Source organism: Neophocaena asiaeorientalis, unplaced genomic scaffold (genome assembly GCF_003031525.2).
Source record: "Neophocaena asiaeorientalis asiaeorientalis breed wild unplaced genomic scaffold, Neophocaena_asiaeorientalis_V1.1 scaffold606, whole genome shotgun sequence".
Lineage (NCBI taxonomy): Eukaryota > Metazoa > Chordata > Mammalia > Artiodactyla > Phocoenidae > Neophocaena > Neophocaena asiaeorientalis.
Window position 1 is genome coordinate 3927826 of NW_020173687.1, and position 23321 is coordinate 3951146.

The window sequence follows — 23321 nt, forward strand, 5'->3', positions numbered from 1 at the left end:
TAAAGGTCAGTTGCTGTAATTAAATAGTGAATTATATGGTCTTGACTACTTACTAAACAGGCTGTCCAGTAGAACTTTCCACAGTGATGGGCGTCTTCTATAACCTGCATGGACCAATAGGGTGGCCACTAACCACAGGCAGCTCTAGAGTGAGTGAAATGTAGTTCATGTGTCCGAGGAACTGAGCTTTACATTCAATTTCATTTTAATGAGTTTAAAGAGCCACTGGTGGCTAGTGCCTACCGTTATTGGACAGGTCACGCCCAAAGCATCTCCTCTGAAAAAACGGGCATCACACATGCGACCCCTAGAGAAGCTCTTCCAGATCATCTGGTCTGTGTAAAATAGAAAGCTAGTGGGAAGCAGCCGCATAGCACAGGGAGACCAGCTCCACGCTTGTGACCACCTACAGGGGTGGGATAGGGAGGGTGGGAGGGAGGGAGACGCAAGAGGGAGGGGAGATGGGGACAGAGGTAGACATATAACTGATTCACTTTGTTATACAGCAGAAACTAACACACCATCGTAAAGCAATTATACTCCAATAAAGATGTTAAATAAATAAAAGGTGAAATAAACATTCAAAAAAATATAATAATCTCTAAAACAGAGCCTTCACATCCCAGGAGGAGGGCACGACAAGGGTAGAGAAAGAAAACAGTGAGCTTCTCAGCATCACTATTAGAGAAATGCTAATCAAAACTACAATGTGAGACTTCCGGGAGGATGGCGGAAGGGTAAGACGCGGAGATCACCTTCCTCCCCACAGATACACCAGAAAATACATCTACACGTGGAACAACTCCTACAGAACACCTACTGAACGCTGGCAGAAGACCTCAGACCTCCCAAAAGGCAAGAAACCCCCCACGTACTTGGGTAGGGCAAAAGAAAAAAGAATAAACAGAGGCGAAAGCTTCGGGTTTGCGGAGGAGAGCGAAGCCAAAGGGGTGCGGAGGGAAAAGCGGGAAGACTACTGCACAGAGGATCGGTGCCGACCAGCACTCACCAGCCGAGAGGCTTGTCTGCTCCCCCGCCGGGGCGGGCGGGGCTGGGAGCTGAGGCTCGGGCTTCAGTCGGAGCGCAGGGAGAAGGCTGGGGTTGGCGGCGTGAACACAGCCTGAAGGGGCTAGTGCGCCATGGCTAGCCGGGAGGGAGTCCGGAGAAAAGTCTGGAGCTGCCGAAGAGGCAAGAGACAAGTCCTATGGTTCTATTCGTCCGTTGTTTTTTTTTTCTCTTAATAATTATTTTTTTATTTTAATAACTTTATTATATTTTATTTTATTTTACTTTATCTTCTTTCTTTCTCTTTTTCCTTCCTTCCTTCCCTCCTTCTTCCCTCCCTCCCTCCTTCCTTTCTTTCTACTTCTAATAATTCTTTCTTTCTACTTTATCTCTCTTTTCTTCTGAGCCATGTGGATGAAAGGCTCTTGGTGCTGCAGCCAGGAGAGCGTGGACCTGCCGACCAGAAAGATAAGATCCAGCTTCATCCAACAGAGCACAGGCACTCATCTCCTCCACCAGGAAGCCTACACAACCTACTGAACCAACCTATAAAGCAGAAACTAACATACCATTGTAAAGCAATTATACTCCAATAAAGATGTTAAAAAAAGAAAAAGAAAATACTTTAAAACACATATCTACAAAGTACATTGATTTTTTTAATCGATTCCATTTTATTGATTTTATGAAATAGGTTAATCATTCATATTTCACTTCAGATTATAAATGGTTTTGATATTGCTTTCTAAGATACGAAATCTTTAATCTTCCTAATAAAATTAAACCTTAAAAAAAAAAGAAACAAAAATAAAGTATTCCCTTTTAATAAGGAAATAGTAAAGATACACGTAAAAACCAAAAGACCAGTAAATATATTCAAAGTCAAGCTTGGCTACCCATGAAAATACTAGATAAAAGCTGGTATTGTAGAGTTGATTTAAACACAAGTGAAGAATCTGTTGAGGACCAGGGTTCCACCAGAATGTTGAGATTACCAATTCAATTTTGTGATACAATTTTATGATATTGTTCCTATATATCATAAAAGGAAATCTCCTGTAACAGAATCTGACCATTTTCTGATCACCTGAAGTCTTACCACCAATGATGAAGTGCTTATTCCTAGTGGATCCATTGATGATCCCCCGGAAAGGCTTAGAGAGAGACCTTCCAGCAACCCCTGCCTATCAGAGCCACTTCCAGAAATGCAGAGGGCTTGTGATTGTAACCAGAAGTCACAACTCAGCCAAGGCTTCTTAATCACAGGATGCCTTCCTGAGGCCTCCTGTCTTGCTGCTGGAAATGGCCAGCAAGGAACACATGTCAAAGTGAGCCCCACAACTGGGAAGTCTCGTCTAAAATGACTGAGGTTAAGTCTAAATACTGAGCACCCAGCTCAGGACCCTTAATGAATGTCTTTTGTTTGTTTGTTTTTAATGACCCCAAAAGAAAGGACAGAGGGAGGGAGGAAGACAAAGGTAGAAGGACCCGAATATGTGACATGGTGTCTATGGTCTATGGGAACTGCTTAGACAGTTATTCCTTATGGTAGGGATTATTGTAACCATAACTCTAAACTGTTATTTAAATGACAAACATCCTACATATCACTTACAACAAAACATGTAAGACATGCATTTATGGTTTCTTAATTTGTGCAAAATCTGGTATCTATCAAAGCAACATGACAAGCCAGAGGCTTCTAAATAATCCTAAAAAATAAAAATAAAAATAATTTTTAAGGAAACTATCAACATTGCCCTCTACCTCTGGGCAGGCCTATGCAGCTATTCAAAACCAACTGGTGCTTATTTTACGCTTAATGTTTGTTTGTTTTTTTTTTTAACATCTTTATTGGAGTTTAATTGCTTTACAATGCTATGTTAGTTTAAATAAAAAACAAACAAACAAACAGAAAAACTACAATGAGGTAGCACCTCACACCATCAGAATGCCATCATTAAAAATTCTACAAATAACAAATGCTGGAGAGGGCATGGAGAAATGGGAACCCTCCTACACTGTTGATGGAAATGTATATTGGTACAGCCACTGTGGAAAACAGTACGGAGGTTCCTCTAAAAACTAAGCATAGAGTTGTCATATGATCCAGCTATCCCACTCCTGGGGATATATCCAGACAAAACTATAATTCAAAAAGATACAAGCTGGGGCTTCCCTGGTGGCGCGGTGGTTGAGAGTCCGCCTGCCGATGCAGGGGACACGGGTTCGTGCCCTGGTCCGGGAAGATCCCACGTGCCGCGGAGCGGCTAGGCCCGTGAGCCGTGGCCGCTGAGCCTGCGCGTCCAGAGCCTGTGCTCCGCAATGGGAGAGGCCACAACAGTGGGAGGCCTGCGTACTGCAAAAAAAAAAAAAAAAAGATACAAGCACTCCTATGTTCATAGCAGCACTATTCACAATAGCCAAGACATGGAAACAACCTAAATGTCCATTGACAGATGAATGGATAAAGAAGATGTGGTATATATATACAACGGAATACTACTCAGCCATAAAAAAATAATGAAATAATGTCATTTGCAGCGACATGAGACCTAGACATTATCATACTAAATGAAGTAAGTCAGAAAGAGAAAGACAAATACCGTACGATACCACTTACGTGTGGAATCTAAAATATGACACAAATGAACTTAACTACAACACAGAAACGGGCTCACATACATAGAGAACAGATGTGTGGTTGCCAAGTGGGGGGAGCGGAGAGAAATGGATTGGGAGTTTGGGATTCGCACATGCAAACTATTACATACGGAATGGATAAATAGCAAGGTCCTACTGTATAGCACAGGGAACTATATTCAATATCCTGGGATAAACCATAATGGAAAAGAATGTGTGTGTATATATATAGATATATAACTGAATCACTTTGCTGTACAGCAGAAATTAACACAACACTGTAAATCAACTATACTTCAACAAAATAAATTTAGAAAGAATACTGAGCTTCTATCTACAGTTACTTTTATCTAGACTTTCTTGTACCTATTGTTGCGGGCCCTTTGTAATGCACTTAATACATCAGGGGAGTAGAACAGATGGATAACGTAAATGAACAGTTGTGCATTTCTTAGGGCGCAGGCTAAAAGTTTTTTACCAATAAGGATGTGCAGCTGATGGTCTAGCCCCCCACTTGGCAGGTGAAAGAACTGAGAGGCAGAACGCCTGCAATATGCCCTAAGACTCGAAGCCCTGCAGCCAGGTGGGAGCTAAACTCTTGACTCGAGTCCCTGAACCATTTTGACCATTATCAGTGCTCAGCTCTTTGGAAAGATCTTTGCACCGCTTCTAGCTGCCTGGTCGAGCCACAGGGACTCCCTTCCCTTTGCAAGCCTCAGTTTACAAGAATTCTGTTCCCTCGATGATGCTCTTTAGAGCCACCAGGCTGGGGAGGAAGGCGAGGTAACCTGCTTGGCCATTTTTCTTTCTCATTTGTCTGAGCTGCCGCCAACATCCAGCCGCAGTCCCCTAATAATCAGGGCTGCTTGCAGAAGTTAAGTAAGATCTGCAGAATTCCGTATCCTCTTGGGCGCTCATTTTCATAGCAGCAACAAGGAAAAAGCGACTTTTTCTTCATCTTTTTCATGTCTGGGAGAGGCTCCACTTACAGGCACTATGGCCTCCTGGGCCCTGGGCAGGAGCTGTCACTCCCCAGCGGTGCCTTCCTGGTTCTTTGAAGCAACGCATCCCTGCTTGTCAAGACTCCAGGTTCCTGAAAGACTATCTGAGCCCGGGTGGAGAGCTACAGGGCTGCCGTTCTGCTAATCACAAATCCCTGAACCAGTCGGGGCTCCTGCTGGGCCGGGGGAGAGTGATTTCCAAGTACAGAGACAAAGGCAGGAAGGAAGGTGGGAGGTGTGGGAGCATTCTTCCCCTGTGTGCTGTGGGTCACCTTTGCCCCCAGTCAGTGGGTGACTGCCTACAAGCTGGCAGGTGTTAAGAATGGCACAGTTTGAACTGCAGGGAGGTTTGCTTTTGGAAAACGGACAAAAGCGAGGAACTGCGCTCAATGAAAACAACTAGGAGACTGCTGAGAGAGCTCCAGCCTCTGGATTCAAATCTCATTAAGACGGAATTTGGACCCTTTTGGCCTTGGGGGGAGCCCAAGTGGATCTTGGCATTGTCTTCAAAGCAATTTTTGTTTAGTCATGGGCAGGGTCTACTTTTTCCCCTCCTGTGTTCTCCAGAACATTCTGTGTGCAGCCCCTCCTAGAGCAGCATCACCCTGGGAACGGACAGCCACGGTGGGGCAGGTCCTGCAAGCTCGCCGTCACCCGTCCTGCAAGGCCCCTCGCAGTTCAGCAGATGCCATCAGTGCCTGTCTCCACCGCCTTCACCAGGCTGCTCGTCTGTGGCCGGCTGCTGGGACGCACACTTACCACCTTCTCAAGAGGGCTGCCCTAGGCCAGTGGCAGCCAGCTTGCCTGGAAGGCCTGGGAGAGTGTACACACCCCCCATGCAGGGCCCTTAGCCATTGACTGACTGTCACAGGGTGTGAGAGCCCAGTCCCTTTGCCTCTGAGCAGGACCATCTCTGGGATGCACTTCACACTCCAGAGCTCCCTGTGGGATCAGGCACGACTGGACACCCAAGCCCGCATCTTTGCTGAGTTCTTCCGTCGCCCTTGTCTGCTTCCGTCATCCCTTACAAGTCTCCTGAGAGCCCTCCCTGCGTAAATCTCTTGTACAAGAATCCCCGTCTCAGGCTCTGCTCCTAGGCAGCCCAACCTCAGATGCAAGGTTAGAGTGTCGCCCCTGCTTCTCTTCTTCTCACTCCCATCCGCCTATTTCCCCCAGAAGCACTCGGGCATGTTTGCCAAGCCTCCTTAAATATGCATGTATGCTTATAAATATGTAGTGTCGCTTTTGTGTGTGACATTGTACCACAGAGCCATTCTTATTCTCACTTTATTTTTACTCAAGGCTATGTTTTGAAGATCAGTCTAGATTTTTGTATTCATGTCTAATTCCCTGCTTTTAGCTGTCTTCTACAGTGCTTTACATTTTGTTTTAATAAGCTGCTATTTAAGGGCCAGACTTTAAATCCAACTCATACGTGACACACCCTCTGCTCTCTTGGTCTCTCTCTCTGTAGATCTTCCTGTAAGAGCCCACATTATCAGCACTTACGTAAGAACAGCACAATATCTTTGTTTATAGACCTCATGGAAGACCAATCAGAAAAAAGCTTTCTTACCCCAGGTCAGCTCCAGCCGGGGCACTGATGACTGGTGGACCAAGGTCAAGAGCACAGGGGACACCAGCTTTGCCTGGAGTCCAGTGGGAAGCTCACAAAAGGAGGCAGGGTGAGGTCTGTCATGTATCTTGATGCCGATTGACAGCCATTGACTACCCTGCCTACTCCAATCCCGCCCTGACCCTCATGCCCACTGTCCCTTTTATCAGCCAGGTCTTGGAAGGTAGATCCAAGGATGCAGACTTGCAGGTTTGCGTGGCCTGCCTGACACACGCTCATCCTGGGGAAGGAGTATATGGTGTGTCATATTATCCTCCTCACTTTCTTCTCTTGATCCCACGGGGAGTAACAAAGCAAAGAGAAGTGGAGTGGAGGTATAGCAGACCCTCAGCATCCCACCAAACCGGACTTGAGACCGGGGTCAAAGCTCTGGTGCCGTGGAGCACGTCACAGAGGGTCTCAGCCATGAGGAGTGGCGGCCACCTCATCCCTAGGTCTGCGTCTCCATCTCATCTCAGAGTTACCTCATTGAATGAGTAAAAAGTGAGCAGACACAGGCTCAGACTATAAACATCTGCTTTATAAGGAAAAAGACCATCAATTAAGAGATTTCCATCCTCTGTGCGTTCTCCTGTGCTCTCCCCTTCTGTGATGAATCTACATTTTAGGGTTTACAAAGCACCCCTCACCCACATAACCTCCAATCTCCTCTCCACTCATCCCGATTCACTTGGGGCTTCACAATTCATTGTTCGTTGTCAGGAGCTCCCTAGAACAAGTCTCTGAGCGTTTCATGCTTCGTACAGCTCTGTACACAGTTACAAACTAATCAGTAAAAGTCAATTCCATGGTCCAGTGCCTGCTCTGGGCACGGCCGAGACATTGTTAATGAATGCTCTGAATCTATGCCTCTAGTTAATGTCAGGGCAATTAGGCGTCCAAGTATGAATTTTCTACATTTTCCCATTTCCACTCTGAAAATGGACCCTGCCTTTTCTAATCCCTCTCCTTTAACTCGTGTGCTTTCATTAATGACAACACCCATTTTCATTACAGTGTGGTGTTTGGAGCTGGCAACAAAGAGTCGAATGATACACAAGGGAGGGCGCTGAAATAAACTTCAGGTACAAACGGGAAGTTAAAATACAGCAAATAAGTGAAAAAAGGGGATTGGGCCAGGGGTCTATAAGCTTTTTATATAAAGGTCCAGGTAATAAATATTTTAGACTTTACAAGCCACATACAATCTCTGCCACACATTTTTCATATCCATATATATACACATATGTGTGTGTGTGCGTGTGTGTATATATATATATGTATGTATGTATGTATGTATGTATTGGGGTGGCCATAAAGTTCGTTCGGGTTTTTGGTACCATCTTACAGACAAACCTGAATGAACTTTTTGGCCAATCCAGTATACATATACACATTCTTTTTAAAATGTAAAAATCATGCCTACCTCACATACAGGTAGACAGGACATACACAGGGCATACAGAAACAAGCCAAGAGCCAAACTTGACCCAAGGTCCACTGTTTTCTATATAAACAAAAATAAAAATAAATCCTTCTTTACATTAATATATAGAGAGAAAGAACATAAGGGACTATCTTTTTGTATTTGTGACATTGGGGGCTTGAGACAAGGAAAAATTTCTTAGACAAGAACAAAATATAATAATCGTAAAGGAAAAGGTAACTCCATCTGACTACATCAAAATATGCAGTTTCTTGATGATCAAAGAAGCATAAGCAAGGTTAGAAAATAAGAAGTCCATTTCTAACAGCACAGTGAACTAGTTACTTTGGTTGACTACCCCCATATTTACCCTTACACTGAAACCAACGAAAAATGTAGATTAAATATAAAAATGTTTACAATTTATATTTAAATGCATTGGTGTTCTGATTAAAAGGTAAGATATACTTAAAAGTTAAAAACCAAGTGGAAAAAAGTGAGAGTGATTTCATTTTGAGGGCATTTGCCAAGCCAGGTGAGCTTGCCCTTTTGTTTCCATGATCCTGCTCGTCCATTTCCATTGTCTGGTGGGGTTCAGGGTGCATGATTCAAACCCAGAATCTACCCTGTGAGTCAGGTGGAAGATCCAACCTCTACTCCTGCAGAAAACTGAGACCTCAGAGGCTATACCCTCAATATATGGGTTAATTAGGGATAATACATCCTACCTCCACCACCTGCCCAGAGAATATATATATTTTTTAATTCCAATCTTATCACTGAGTGGAGGGGGCAAAAGTCTCTCCTGTTAATTTCATAACAATAAGACAGTCTTCTCATGGGTTTGCAATCTGAATTCACACTACCCTGTGACATGGAGAAACCTACAACCAAGAACCTTATTTAAAGTAGTGCTCATTGTGTGCCCCCAGGCACCTAGCAGAAGCAAAACAAATCATTACTGGAGAAACCCACCACAAAGTTGCAAAAATCTCAGCTCACCATCAAATATCCAAAAACAAACAAGGAAACAAGATACCATAAGTGAGAGCTCATATATAAAACAGAGTCAGACATGCCAAGACTTCCTGTGTTGGCATTATCAGATGCAAAATATTTAGTGTGTCTCTTTAAAAGGTTGAAAATAAGAGTACAGTTTACATAAATAGAAAAAACAATCCTAAAATACATATGGAACCACAAGAGACTCCAAATAACTGAAGCAATCTTGAGCAAGAAGAACAAAGCAGGAGGCATCACACTTCCTGGGTTTTTAAAATATATCACAGAGCTACAGTAATAGAAACAGTATGGTACTGGCATAAAAACAGATGTATTAACAAATGGAACAGAATAAAGAGACCAGAAATAAACCCCCACATTTACTGTAAACTGATTTTCAATGGGGGTGGGAGGAAGAGGACAAGAATATACAATGGGGAAAAGATGGTCTCTTCAATAAATGGTGTTGGGAAAACTGGATATCCACATGCAAAACAGTGAAATTAGACCCTTGTCTTACACCATACACAAAAAATCAACTCCAAATGCATTAAAGACCTAAACATAAGACCTGAAACTAAAACTTTTAGAAGGAAACATAGAGAAAATCTGCTTGTACTGGCCTTGGTAATGATTTCTTGGATATGATGCCAAAAGCACAGGCCACAAAAGCAACAATAAACATGTGGGACAACATCAAACCAAAAAGCCTCTGCACAGCAAAGGAAACAATCAACAGAATGAAATGGTAACCTAGGGAATGGTAGAAAATATTTGCAAACCATATATCTGACAGGGAACCAATATCCAAAATACATAAGGAACTCACACAACTGAATAGCAAAACGAATAGGAAAAAAACCCAAGAACTCAATTATTAAATGGGCAAAGGACATGAATAGATATTTCTCAAAAGAAGACATACGAATGGCCAACAGGTATATGAAAAGGTGCTCAACATCAGGGAAATACAAATCAAACCTACAGTGAGATATCACCTCACACCTCTTAAAATGGCTCTCATCAAAGAGGCAAAAGGTAAGTGTTGGTGAGGATGTGGAGAATAGGGGACCCTTGTACATTGTTGGTAGGAATGTAAATTTATGTAGCCATTATGGAAAGCAGTATGAAAGTGCCTCAAAACCTTAAAAATAGAAGTCCTCTATGACCCAGCAATCCCACTTCTGGGTAAATACCCAAACAAATTGAAATCAGGATCTTGAAGAGATAACTGCACACCTATGTTCATTGCAGCATTATTTACAATAGCCAAGACATGGAAACAACCCAAACATCCATCGATGACTAGATAAAGAAAATGTGGTGTATACATAAAATGGGATATTACTTGTCTTAAAAAGGAGAGAAATATTGCCATTTACTACAACAGGGATGAACTGGAAAATATTATGCTAAATGAAATAAGCCAGATACAGAACAAATACTACATGATCCCACTTAAATCAGGAACCTAACGTAGTCAATGTCATCAAAACAGAGAATAGAATAGTGGTTACCAGGGATGGAGGGAGGGAGAATCAAGAAGGTGTTGATCTAAGGGTACAAAGTTTCACTTCCACAAAATGAATAAATACTAGATATCTACTGCACACCACAGTGCATATAGTTAACGATACTGTATTATATACTTAAACGATATCTGCATACCATCTATATATTTAAACGATATCTGTATATCTAATACTTAAACGATAACTGTATCATTAACGATACAGTTAACGATACTGTATTATATACTTAAAACGATACTGTTAATGATACTGTATTATATACTTAAACGATATCTGTATACCATCTATATATTTAAACGATATCTGTATATCTAATACTTAAACGATAACTGTATCATTAACGATACAGTTAACGATACTGTATTATATACTTAAAATTTTCTTAATTTAAAATTTACATAAAATTTAAATTTTATGTCAAATATTCTTATCAAAAAACAAAAAAGAGGAAGGGAAGAAACTTCTAGAGATGATGGATAAGTTTAGGAAAGTGTAGGACACTGAATGTGGTGATGGCTTCATGGGTGTACATGTACCTTCAAACTTGTCAAGATGTATATATTAAATATATACGGCTTTTATGTTTGTCAATCATACCTCAATTTAAAAAAAGAAGAGTAAAGAGCAAGAGACTATAAAAATGACCAGGCAGATTTGAAAAATGATTAAACGGAACTTAAAAAAAATTAAATATAATATTGTCAGGAATTAAATTTAAAACTCGACAGACATGTAAAAGCAGGGGACCAATTAAGAGGCCATTGCATTAGTCCAGGGACTTCTTCTGACCAACGTGGTATAGCAGTGACTAGATGTGCCCTCCCAAATAAAAAAATGGACACATGTCTAAAACAATGATTCTCAGGACATTAGACACCAAGCAATGAAAGCAGTGGTCCCTGAGAGAAGAGGAACAGAGGAGGCGAGCCTCATGACTGCCTTGGCTTCCTGGTGGGGAAACTTTCCAGGTCCAGCAACATTTGTTGAAAAGACTATACTTTTGCCATTGAACTTCCTTTGAACCTTAGTCAAAAATCAATTGCCCATGTATGTGTGGTCTATTTCTGTATTCCTTATTCTGTTTCATTGATCTATTTGTCGATTTTGATGTGAATACCACACTGCCTTGAATATTTACGTTTTAGAGTAACCCTTCAAGTCAGGCAGTGTCATCAAAACAACATGGCATATGCATCAAAATAGACAAATAGATGAACAAATCATGCTGGAACGATTAGGTATCCACCTGCAAAACTAAGAACTTTGATTTATACATCACACCATATACAAAAATTTGATCCTAGGTCTGAATATTAAACCTACAACAGTAAAGCTACGGAAGAAAACTTAAGAGAAAAATCTTTGTGGCTATGATTTAGGCCAAGATTTTTTAGTTATGACATCAAAAGCACAATCCAAAGAAAGAATGATAATTGGAATTCATCAAAATTTAAAATGTCTGCCCTTTAAAAGACACTGTTAAGAGAATTAAAAACAAAAAACAAGGCACAGACTGGAAGGAAACATTTACCACTTGCATATCGGAAAAAGGACTTATAGCCAGAATATATAAATAACTCTCAAAATTCAATAAGAAGAAAACTAACAACCCATTTTTAGTGGGAAAAGATGCAAACAGATATTCCACCAAACAAGATACATAAATGACAAATAAGTACATGAAAAGATAGTCAATATCATCATTTATTAGGGAAATGTAAATTCAAACTAACACGATACCATCAGACATCTATTAGAATGACAAAAATTAAAAAGGATGGCCATACTAAGTGTTGGCAAGGAGGTGGAGAAGCAGAAGCTGTCACACACTGCTCGTGGAAATGTAAAATGATACAACCACTTTGGAAAACAGCTTGGCAGCATCTTAAAAAATTATGCCTCTACCATATATGATCCAGACATTCCACTCTTTGGTATTTACTCAAGAGAATTTAAAGCTTATACCCATACAAAGACTTGTATATGAATATTTATAGTACTTTTTATTTATAACAGCTCAAAACTGAAACAAGCCAAATGTCTACCACCAAGTGGTTGTATAACAAATTGTGCCATATCCACCCAATGGCTGACTACTTAGGAATGAAAAGGAACAAATGACTGATACACACAACATGGATGGGCCTCAAAATAATCATACGGAGTGAAGAAAAAGCCCAGCCAAAAAAAAGGGGGGGAAGGTATATATTGTCTGCTTCCATTTTTATAAAATTCTAGAAAAAGTGAAATACTCTATAGTGACATAAAGCACATCGGTGGTTACCTGCGGGGGGGGAGGGTGGCAGGTGGGGGCAGGAGGAAAGAATTATAAGGAGGTACATGGAAACTCTGGGGATTGCGGATACGTTTGCTCTCTTGATAGTGTTGTTGGTTTCACGGGTGTGAACATGTCAAAACTTACTATATCGCACACTTTCAATATGCATGATATTAAAATTCAATATATGTCAATAGAGCTTTGAAAAAAACACACAGTGGATTAAGAAAGTTAGTAACATTTTAAAGATACATCCGAACAGAGTATCTAGATTATAGCAGGGAGAGACAAAGTTGTTGAAAATAGAGGTTAAGAGACATGAAAGACAGATCTAAGATGCATTATTTCGATGTTCCAAAGAAGAGGGAGACTGGGATGGAGGCAACATCTGAAGAACAATGGCTGAGAATTTTCCGGGTAGACATCAATCCAGAAATTATAGAAGCCCAATGGATTCCTAATGGAATAAATGAAAGTGACGTGTACCTGGATACATCAAAGTAAAAGTATGGAACACCGAAGAAGAAGATCTTGAAAGTAGCCAGAGATAAGAGACCTTCAAAAGACAGATGAATAGACTTGTAGCTGACTTCTCACCACAAAATAGAAGCCAAGTGACGATGCAATAACAGCTTTGATGGACTGCGAGGAAATAACTGTCAACCCGAGACTGTGTACCCAGAAAAAATATTTTTCAACAACAAGGATGAAATAAATGCACTTTCAGGCTAATAGAAACTGAGATTTTTCTTCTCTAAAGGAAATTCCAAAGAATATACTTCAGACAGAAGAAAACAATCCCAGAAGGAAGATCTGACATGACAAAAGGGATGAAGAGGCAAGATGTTTGCAATTATGCGGGTAAATATAAATGAATGGGCTTAAAAAGTCAGATAATAGACCTGGAAAAATATCTGCAGTATATATAACAGGCAAAGAATATATGCAAATCTAGGATATATACACAACCCTACAAATTCTGGGTGGGCAAAACATTAAAAATCTGCTCCTAACAAACATTAGTAAGAATATGGGAGCAGGGCAAACTCTCACTGTTAGCTGGAGGAAACCTACAGTGACACAAGCACTCCAGAGAGTGATTTGGTAATAACCTGTAAAGTTGAAAATGTGATTATCCTATAACCCAGTAATTCCATTTTAGGTATATTTCTTAGGAAACTTCTCACATTGTGTCTAAGGAGGCACGTATAAGCATGTTCATTGCAAAGTTAGCACACACACAAAAACTGGAAATGATTTAAATGTCCATAAATAGGGGAATGGAAAATACAGTGTGTAATTTCCATGGGAGAGAATACTCTACAGCAATTAAGATGAATGAATTTGATCTGTATGTACCAAACATGGCGAGATCTTCAAAAACACAATATGGAGTTTAAAAATCAAACTGAAGGATGATATATTCAGTGTGAGATATACATCTTTTTTCTTAACAGTGAGATTTATTTATTTATTTATTTATTTTTTGCGGTACGCGGGCCTCTCACTGTTGTGGCCCCTCCCGTTGCGGAGCACAGGCTCCAGACGTGCAGGCTCAGCGGCCACGGCTCACGGGCCCAGCCGCTCCGCGGCATGTGGGATCTTCCCGGACCGGGGCATGAACCCGCGTCCCCTGCATTGGCAGGCGGACTCTCGACCACTGCGCCACCAGGGAGGCCCTCCACTGTTGGCTTTTAAGAAGCAAGCTGCCATCAATTCCATGCCTCAAGAAAATGAATTCTGCCGACAACCTATGAAGGGAATAAAACAAGACGATGGGATGGAGAGAAAAAGGGGGGAACCACTGAGGTACAGGGGTCAGGTGAGTCTCCGCCACAATGCCAACGTCTTTGCTGAGATGAGGGGGAGCCAGCCCCACGAGGAGCCAGAGGTGGTGTGCGCAGGTAGAGGTAAACAGATCAGCAAGTGCAAAGGTCCTGAGGTTAGAATGACTCAAAGGACGATCGTGAGCCAGTACAGGCACGAATGATGAAGGGATCGTGGTCGACCAGTCAAAGTTTGGTGGATGTAAAAACTTCAAGAGCATCATCCCCAGTGCACCCGGCTGGAGGCTCCAGGACAGAGCTGTCGGGCCTGGGTTCTGACCTCTCCTGTTTGCACGCCGGGGTCCCTCTGCCCCCTCACTTTTTCACCTGCAGCCTCTTGCTGAGAAGCTCACTGACTGGGAGGCAGAGTTTTGGCTCCCACAAAACCGGATGTTAAGATGAAGATTTGCAAACACGCATGCCTACGAGGGCCAGGCCGACTACATGACTAAACGTTAAGACACTAGAGAACAACCCACAGACTGCGAGAAAATATTTGCAAATGATGCAAAACCAACAAGAGATTAATCTCCAAAATATACAAACAGCTCATACAGCTCAATGCCAAAAAAGCAAACAACCCAATCAAAAAAATGGGCAGAAGACTTAAATAGACACTTCTCCAAAGAAGACATACAGGTGGCCAAAAGCCACATGAAACAATGCTCAACATCGCTAATTATTAGAGAAATGCAAATCAAAGCTGCAGTGAGGTATCACCTCACACCGGTCAGAATAGCCATCATCAAAAAAAAAAAAAAAATCTACAAATAATAAATGCTGGAGAGGGTGTGGAGAAAAGGGAACCCTCCTACACTGTTGATGGGAATATACACGGGTGCAGCCACTATGGAAAACAGTATGGAGTTTTCCCCCCAAAATAAAAATAGAGTTGCCATATGATCCAGCAATCCCACTCCTGGGCATATATCCAGACAAAACCATAATTCGAAAAGATACGTGCACCCCTTTGTTCACAGCAGCACTATTTACAATAGCTAAGACATGGAAACAGCCTAAACGTCCATCAACAGATGAATGGATGAAGTTGTGGTACATAAATACAACGGAATACTACTCAGCCATAAAAAAGAATGAAATAATGCCATTTGCAGCAACATGGATGGACCTAGAGATTATCGTGCTAAGTGAAGTTAAGTCAGACAGAGAAAGACAAATACCATACGATACCACTTATAGGTGGAAACTAAAATATGACACAAATGAACTTATCTCAGAAACAGACTCACACACATAGAAAACAAATGTATGGTTACCAAAGGGGAAAGGGGAGTGGTGGGAGGAGGGATAAATTAGGAGTTTGGGATTGGTAGATACAAACTACCACATATAAAATAGATAAACAACAAGGACCAACTGTAGAGCACAGGGAACCATATTCAATATTTTGTAGTAACCTATAAGGGAAAAGAGTCTGGAAAAGAATGTGTGTGTGTATAATGAACCTCTGTGTTACACACCTGAAACTAACACAACATTGTTAATCAACTGTACTTCAATTTTTTAAAAAAAGCTAAAAAAAAAAAATGGGAAAAAAGGACACTAGGGAGAAGTGGGGACTGAGGCAGGCTGCACAGCACAGGCACCGTCCACAGGCATAGCTGCTGCTAAGCCCCAGCCAGCTGCTGCCCCGCAAGAAGGCACGCCCAATATCTTCAGAGCTTCAGATATTTTAAGAGAAGCCAAAATCCCGGTTTATATGTGAAATCTCCTGATATTTATTATTTGGACACTAAGCATCAAAACTTTCAACAATGTTGCGGCCAAATAAGATTCTTACATGGGCTGTTTGGCCCCTGGGCTGCTGATGGGTTTGCAAGGCATCCTGGAGAGACATCTCCAGGCCTCTCGGAGGACCAGCCTGGGACCATCAGCCTTATTTGGGAATGTTTCCCCAACGGCCTCCACGTGTAGACACCTGGCACCTAGCAGGTGCACAATGAATGTCTGTTGAAACAGTCAAGTTCCAGTGTTGGGAACTGTAAATGAGGCACCCCACCTTTGTCCCCCTCCCCACATCTCCCGGGACTCTGACTGAGGCCTGGAGACTTCAGGCTTGCCAGCTGTCACTCGGATGTAGTTTAGTGCTTTGTGGGAGCAAAGCCACATGCCAGTATCCCTGAGCTCCCGGGATGTGGTTTGGGTGATGTAAAGCATTGCTCTCCAAGCTAGCTCACTGGACCAGCAGCCTCAGCCTCACCGGGGAGCATGTTAGAGATACAGAATCTCAGGCTCCATCCCAGACCCACTGAATTTGACCCAGCATCACAAGAAACCTCCAGAAAACCCTAGGTGACTCTCATGTCCATCACGGGCTGGGAGCATCGGGGCAAGCTGTTGTTTGGCACCTGGGCTCTGGAGTAAGGTTTGCTGGTTCAGATCCGGGTACTCGGGGAAGTTGCCCGACTTCTCTGTGTGTCTCGGTTTCCTCGAGAGAAAAATGCTGTGCCTGGCACACAGCAAGCCCTCAGCGATGCCAGCTCTGGAAACGTGGTCCTGGCAGACAAGTGAAAGCGGGTGCAGGGGCCTCAGAAGAGGGTATGTCATCTCTGGCCGGTGAGAGCCTGAGCAGCTGTAGGTAAGCATTAGGAATTTGTGTGGCCCTCTCGACAAATACCTATGTCTGGACCAAACACTGACAATAGGAGAAGGCCAGGCATGTAGGAAGGGGAGACTGTGGGTGCAGGAGAGCCTTGGGGATCCGGGTTCGGAGTGTCAAATAGAGAATAGGCGAGGGCTGGGACCATATGACATCACACTGAGAGGGAGGGGGGCCACCAGGGGAAAAACGCAGTGGGCAACCTGAAGGGTTTTGAGCAAAGGAGCGAGACAATCAGAATGACGCGATGAAAGAGGGGTTTTAAAATCCATCTGCCCCCCACCCCGCATTTGCAGTCAGGAGATTATGTACGTGCACAGATCACGGAGAAAAGTCTAGAAGGGCATACACCTAAACGTGAGTGTCTCCGAGTGGTGAGATCACCAGGATGTTTTATTGTCTTCTCCTCACTCATCTGCATCTTCTAATTTTTCTGCAAAGGACACGCATCACTTGCATAATTAAAAAAGCAATAAAAGCTGTAAATAATTAACACGCTCTCTCTTCAGGAGTTAAACTGGATGGATGTGTTTTCAACTGAGTTTTCGAATATTTGCTGGACGCCTGGCCTTAAAAAAGGCACCACTGAAAAACACACAGCCGGTAGACTGATGGGGAAACACACTGAGTCCTTTAACCATGAAACTCTAGACCCCAGTTCCTATACGGGACTCTGTCTCTCTCTCTCTCTCCCTGGAACACAGAGATGCCTTTTGAATCCCTCGCGAAGCTTTCCTTGGGGGTTTATTGAAATTGCAGTTTGCAGTTCCTGACACTGTGGGCACACGGGGAAATGACAGAGGTGGCCACACACCCTACCTTTTGGAGCGGATCCTCAGTTGTTTCTGCTTGCTGCTCCCACGAGGAATCTTTGCCCTCCTATGAGGCCATCCTTTCTTCCGTTCTGGCTCAGACATCCACTCCTGGGATGGCATCCCTGGGGCTGTTGGGTCGGAGAGCTGAAAATACCAGGCACGCAGGCGTCATATTGCCCACAGCCCTCACGGTGGGAACAACACAGAAGGGTTCTCTCTCTGCAGACAGGATGCCTGTCTGGGGAAATCGGGCATCGAAATGCTGCATTGCCAAATGGTCTGCACATTGCTGGGCGGAACCTTCTGGAATCCTGCCTGGGCTGGATCCACAGAAGAAAAAGCCCAGACCTTTGGTGATAACTGGAGGTCTAGGGAACACCGTGGCCGGCTCCTTTCCCTCCTCCAGGAATGCCCACACCCAGTACCTGATGGCCTTGTGGAGGAAGGAGGCTAAGCTGGGCCTTGGATTCGCCCTCTCTCAGGCCCAGCACACTCTTTCTTAACCCCCCACTCTCAGGATAAAGGCAGTGTTACCATGAGAACAGCCTTCAAGCTCTGGGACACAGACCCTGTTGTTCCACACGATTAAGTTACAACTGAGGGTGCAGGATCCTCTCCAGTCACCCTGGCCCAGGACATCCCAGAGCAGGACAACACCCTCAATTATACAATCCGGATGCATGGAGTCGCTCTCAAGATGGGACTACAGGGACTTCCCCGGCGGTCCAGAGGTTAAGACTCTGCGCTTCCAATGCAGGGGGTGCAGGTTTGAGTCCTGGTCGGGAAATAAGATCCCATATGCCGCGAGGCACGGCCCTCCCCCCCCCCACCAAAAAAAGATGGGACTATAAATTTATTTAATCACCAGTGAGAACTCTCTAGAGCACCCAGCTCCTTTCCCGTTTTGCCACTGCTTCCAGGAAACTCAGGGGTAAGTTGAATCTGACCATAGCAGCTATTTTCTCTGGAGTCCCTGGTAGGATAACCATCTCCTTTTAAGAGTTTTTGTTTGGAGTCTATCTCTCAAAAAGGGTTTCTGATTTATAAGCTCCCCTGACCAACGTTTCATTTTTACTGTTCGCCTCTGCTACCAGGAAACTCAGCATTAAGGTTTATGTCTAGTTATGAAAAATCTCACCCAGAGTCTTGGGTACAGTCATTCTGTCCTTTGAAACCTTTTCTCATGATTTTCTTTCTTTTTATTTCACATGTTGTGCCTTTTTTCTCTCCCTTGGGAGCAGGCTGAGAAGCTGTTATAATGGACAGCAGGTGCTACACAGGATGGCTTCATACTTTCTCTCCATCGCTATAAGTCCTGCCTGCCAAGCATCCTCCCTCAGCCCCCAGGGCCCTGGGACAAAGCTAGCTGGGTGTTACCTTCAATGTCTGCGTCTGCCCTCCTCCTCCAGGGCTTATCCTGGTCCATCTTCCAGACACTGCTTTGCTCGCTGGCTGGGCGTCAGGACCCTCACCCGGGAGACGGCCAACAGGGAAATGCAGCGCCAGGTGCACGGAAGCGTCCTTTTCCTTCTGCTCCAGCGGCAGAGGGAGGCTGCGGCTCAGGCAACACCATGTGAGCCGGGGCTCAGCCCTCAGCGAGGGGAAAGGCCCCTGGGCCCTGTAGCTCCCGGGGGTCTCCGCGGGCACACACGAGGCCAACTCAGGCCAGCCCGGGAGTGGGAGGGCCGAGAGGGAGGGGCCAGGCTGGCGGGAGCAACCGGCACTGAGCCCCGCTGGTGGCCCTGAAGAAGGGCCCCACGGGGCGCTCTCGGGAGGCCCCCCCAGCTCCCCAGTGGATTCCCAGGGATGGAGGACGCCCCCAGAGGGCCTGGCTCGCGCCCAAGTGCTGCTGCTGCAGGCTTGTTGGGTGTCATGGGTCCCACCCCTCCAAGAGTCACACGTTGGCGTGGATGGGAAGGAGACTGCCCCCCTGGGGACCCCAGCTGCTGGGGTGCCAGTGTCCAAGCCTCCTTTCTCCTCTCCCTGCACCCCCTTTCTCCTGTCGCACGGCGTGGACCAGCTGGGGTCCTCCCCGAAGCTGTCTGCTCCACCAGGAGCCTGGCCTGAGGTTGAGCTGGGAAGCAGGGGGGCCTCCAGCCCCGACTCCATAAAGGATGCCCGTTCCTCAGGTCCCCCTCTCCTGCAGAGAAGGCCCTGGCCTTGGTCCGGCTTCTGGGGGATGGGCGGCGGGTGACGGGTCTCTCCCTGGGGTAACCTGAGGAGGTACTGTGGGGGGAAGGCCATGTCCACTGGGGCAGCGAGGACGCCAGGGGCCCGAGGCTGCAAGGCCAGCTGGGAGGGACACCCGGGGGCTGCAGCTGTAGCACGCAGCCGAGGCTCCATGTCCCGAGGCCCTGCCCGCCTCAGGGCCCCAGCCCTGCCCCTCGCTGTGCAGTCGCCGCCTCCAGGCAGCCCCCCTGGCTTTTCCCCGGGGTCACTGTCCTGGTTCTGAGGGGGCGGGGAGGCAGCGTGCACGGGGCCCCCCGGGGTCTCTCCTCCTGCTCCCGGGGGCTCCTGGCAGCTTAGCACCTCCACCTTCAGCTTCTTCCTCTCCGAGGGGAGCTTGACCTCTGTGGGCTGGGGTTCCCCGGAGCTCCCACCCGGCCGGCTCGGGACCACGTGGGCCTGCTGACAGGTCTCCTTGGCGTCCCCTCCGCCACCCCGGGTGCCACCTTCCAGCTTGGGGTCCGGCAGACCCCGCCTGGGAGCCTCTAGGTCACCTCCTTTGGGAGGACTGGGTGCTGGGAGCAGCTGACACCCCAGCTCCAGCCTCCCGTTTGGGGGAAGCAGAGGGCTCTTGCTGCCCAAGCAGAGGGGTCCTCTGCAGCTGAGGGCGGGGCGTGAGGCAGCCCTGTTCACACGGGGCTGGTCTCTGCCTCCGGCTCTGGCCACTGTCTCCCTCTGCTTGGGGGGCTCAGTCACCAAGAGGCCCTCCCGGGCCGGTGGGCTTGCGCAAGGCGCTGGCCTGGCCTCCACGGCAGTGTCCTCGGGGCCCGGGGGCCTCCTCCCATCCTGGGAGGGGGCTGCACGCCCGCCACCCCCTGCATCCTGCTGGAGAGGACAGTCCAGCTCGACCCCGCCGCCCGCTGTGACCTCCCTAGCCTTCTTGCCTCCGTGGTGGCCAGCTTTCGTTTTCTGGTAGATGCTCTTGAACGTGTCCTTCCCGTACACCTGCCACTTCTCCTGGGAGAACATCTTCAGCCTCCTCTGGCCGCGTTGCTTACCAGCCGCCTGGCCCTGGCCAGCCTGTCCCTCCCCCGCAGCCGGTCTCTTTCCATCCGGGTCCTCCGCCGGGGCCGAGGCGTCTCCCGTCGGGGGACACTGCAGGTCCTCCACCGCAGCCTGTCTGACCAGGGCCCGGGGATGACTGCCAGGGACATCGGCCAATCGGGCGGGGGCAGGCCTGGGGCTCAGAGGCTTCTGCCTCCGGGACCAGGCGTCCCGGGGGTCCGGTGGCTCCGGCCACGTCCCCGTGCCCTCGACGAAGGGCAGCGAGTTGCTCCTGGTGACAGGCACACATTCGGTGCCGGTGGAGAGCTGCGTGGGGACCGAGTGGAAGAAGAGGGGCCGCGCCCTGTCCGGGGGCGCGCAGGTAGAGCGCGCGGCGCGGAGGGCGGCAGGCGTCCTCCTGGGCTCCGGTGGCCGCAGGTCGAAGTGGAAGGAGTCCTTGTATGTGTAGGGCATGGGCAGGTCGATGCTGCCCTGCTTGGACAGGACCGTCTTGCGGGGCCGCACGTGGGCCAGCTGGGGGTCGTCCACCACAGCCTGGTTGTGAGAGATGAGCCTGGCGATGCGCTCCTCCAGCCGCCTCTTTTCCAGCTCCAGGCCGGCCGCCCGCTCCGCGCGCCCGGGCCCCGGGCCTCCCTCGCCCTCAGACTCGGCGCTGTGCTCCGACAGGCTGTGCAGGGGGCTGCCGGCGGCCGGTGGCTGCTCTGCGCTGTCCGAGCGGGACAGGTAGCCCGAGTCGGTGCTCTCGCACTTCCGCAGCCGACCCTCCGAGGGCTTGGCATCCCCGGGCTTCTCCACCTGCTGCTGCTGGAGCACGGAGCCCGGCCTGCTGGCCGTCGGGGACCGCTGCTCTGGCAGCTTCCTCCTCGGCTGCGAGCTGGCCAGCGGGAGCCCGGGGGCAGAGTCTACAGGGGCCTCCCTGACATCGAACGTGGATCCTGGACAGGCAACAGCGTCCATCTTCAGGTCCAGGCTCTTGGCAACCGGGGACAGATGTGCCCTGGGCAGCAGGCAGTGCCCAGCAGACTGGGCGCCCGGAGAAAGGGGTCTCTCTGATCGTGCCCCGTGGGTCCCGGAAGGCACTCCGGCCTCGTCCCCCTCCTCCGGGAGGCTGCTTCCCCCGCCGTCCGACTCCAAGGACAGCCTGGAGTTGTTGAGGTGTGTCTGGGTCCGTCTGTGCTTGTACAAGTTGCTCTGGGTCTTGAAGGCGATGCCGCAGGTGGCGCACGGGAAGGGCCTCTCACCCGTGTGGGAGCGGATGTGCTTCTCCAAAACGCTGGGCTTCAGGCAGTCCCGGCCACAGTGCGGGCACAGGTACTTGCCGGCGTTGCGCACCTTGCCGGGGCTGCCCAGCATGGGCCCCAGGCCTGGTGACAGGATGGGCAGAGCACCCACGAAGTTCACGGTGAGTGCTGGGGCCGCTGGCTTCCCCACCTGGGTGGGACCGGGCCCTTCAGGCTGCAGCAGGGGGCTGAGAATGAAGGGCACGCTGCCCCCGTCCACGCTGCCTGACACGAGGGGGGCACGCGGCTGGAGGCCCCCTGGAGGCACCGTGTGGTACAGTGGGATGGGCAAGGCCTTCAGGAACAGGGTGGGGGCCAGGCCCTGCTCTGGGGGCAGGATGATGGGGCCCAGGGTCAGGTGAGGCGAGGCCTGCCCACCTGGGGCCCCTGGAGGGCCAGAAGCAGGAGCTGGCTGGTCCCTGGCAGGCAAGGCAGGGCAGGTGACTTCCGGCGCCTCCATCCCACATCGTCTGGGTGGCCCAGGATGCCGGGCAACCTGTGAGCAACAACCGAACTTTACTATGGGTAACTCTCTTCTCTCATCATACAGTAAACTCTTCCCTACCCCCCATCAGGCAGTTCGTCACCTCCACTGAAGCCACAACAATCTCCCAAGAAAAATACCCTTATCCCCATATAAGGAAAGGGGAAACTGAGGCTCAGAGAGTGGAAGTGACTCGTCATGCAGCTAACATGTGGCAAAGCAGGTTCAGACCCGGGTCTGTCTCAATCCTATCTCATTTAATATGCCCAAAGGGAATTCTCTCTTTTTTTTTTTTTTTACATCTTTATGGGAGTATAATTGCTTTACAATGTTTGCTGTACAACAAAGTGAATCAGCTCTATGTTTACATATATCATCATATCCCCTCCCTCTTGGGCCTCCCTCCCACCCTCCCTATCCCACCCCTCTAGGTCATCACAAAGCCCTGAGCTGATCTCCCTGTGCTATGCAGCTGCTTCCCACTAGCCATCCATTTTACATTTGGTAGTGTATATATGTCAATGCCACTCTCTCACTTCTTCCCAGCTTCCCCTTCCCCCTTC

General features: G+C 47.3%; 1 protein-coding gene across 15 annotated transcripts in view; it reads right to left on the reverse strand.

Annotated features, from left to right (window-relative positions):
- Nucleotides 1-23321, reverse strand: part of ZNF831 (zinc finger protein 831) — a 166680-nt gene that overhangs the window by 118330 nt on the left and 25029 nt on the right. For 13 of the 15 annotated variants that reach the window (XR_003003806.1, XR_003003807.1, XR_003003808.1 and 10 more), the window contains exons 2-3: nt 19141-22770; nt 17768-17907 (exon numbers count right to left, since the gene is read on the reverse strand). Coding sequence is in view for 11 of the 15 variants with exons in the window: in XM_024750244.1 (XP_024606012.1) it covers nt 17768-17907; nt 19141-22734 (3734 nt within the window). In the remaining 4 variants the exon portion in view is untranslated. Of the gene's footprint in view, nt 1-17767; nt 18002-19140; nt 22771-23321 lie in introns of all 15 variants that reach the window. The other 2 variants (XR_003003809.1, XM_024750253.1) reach the window with 2 other exon arrangements.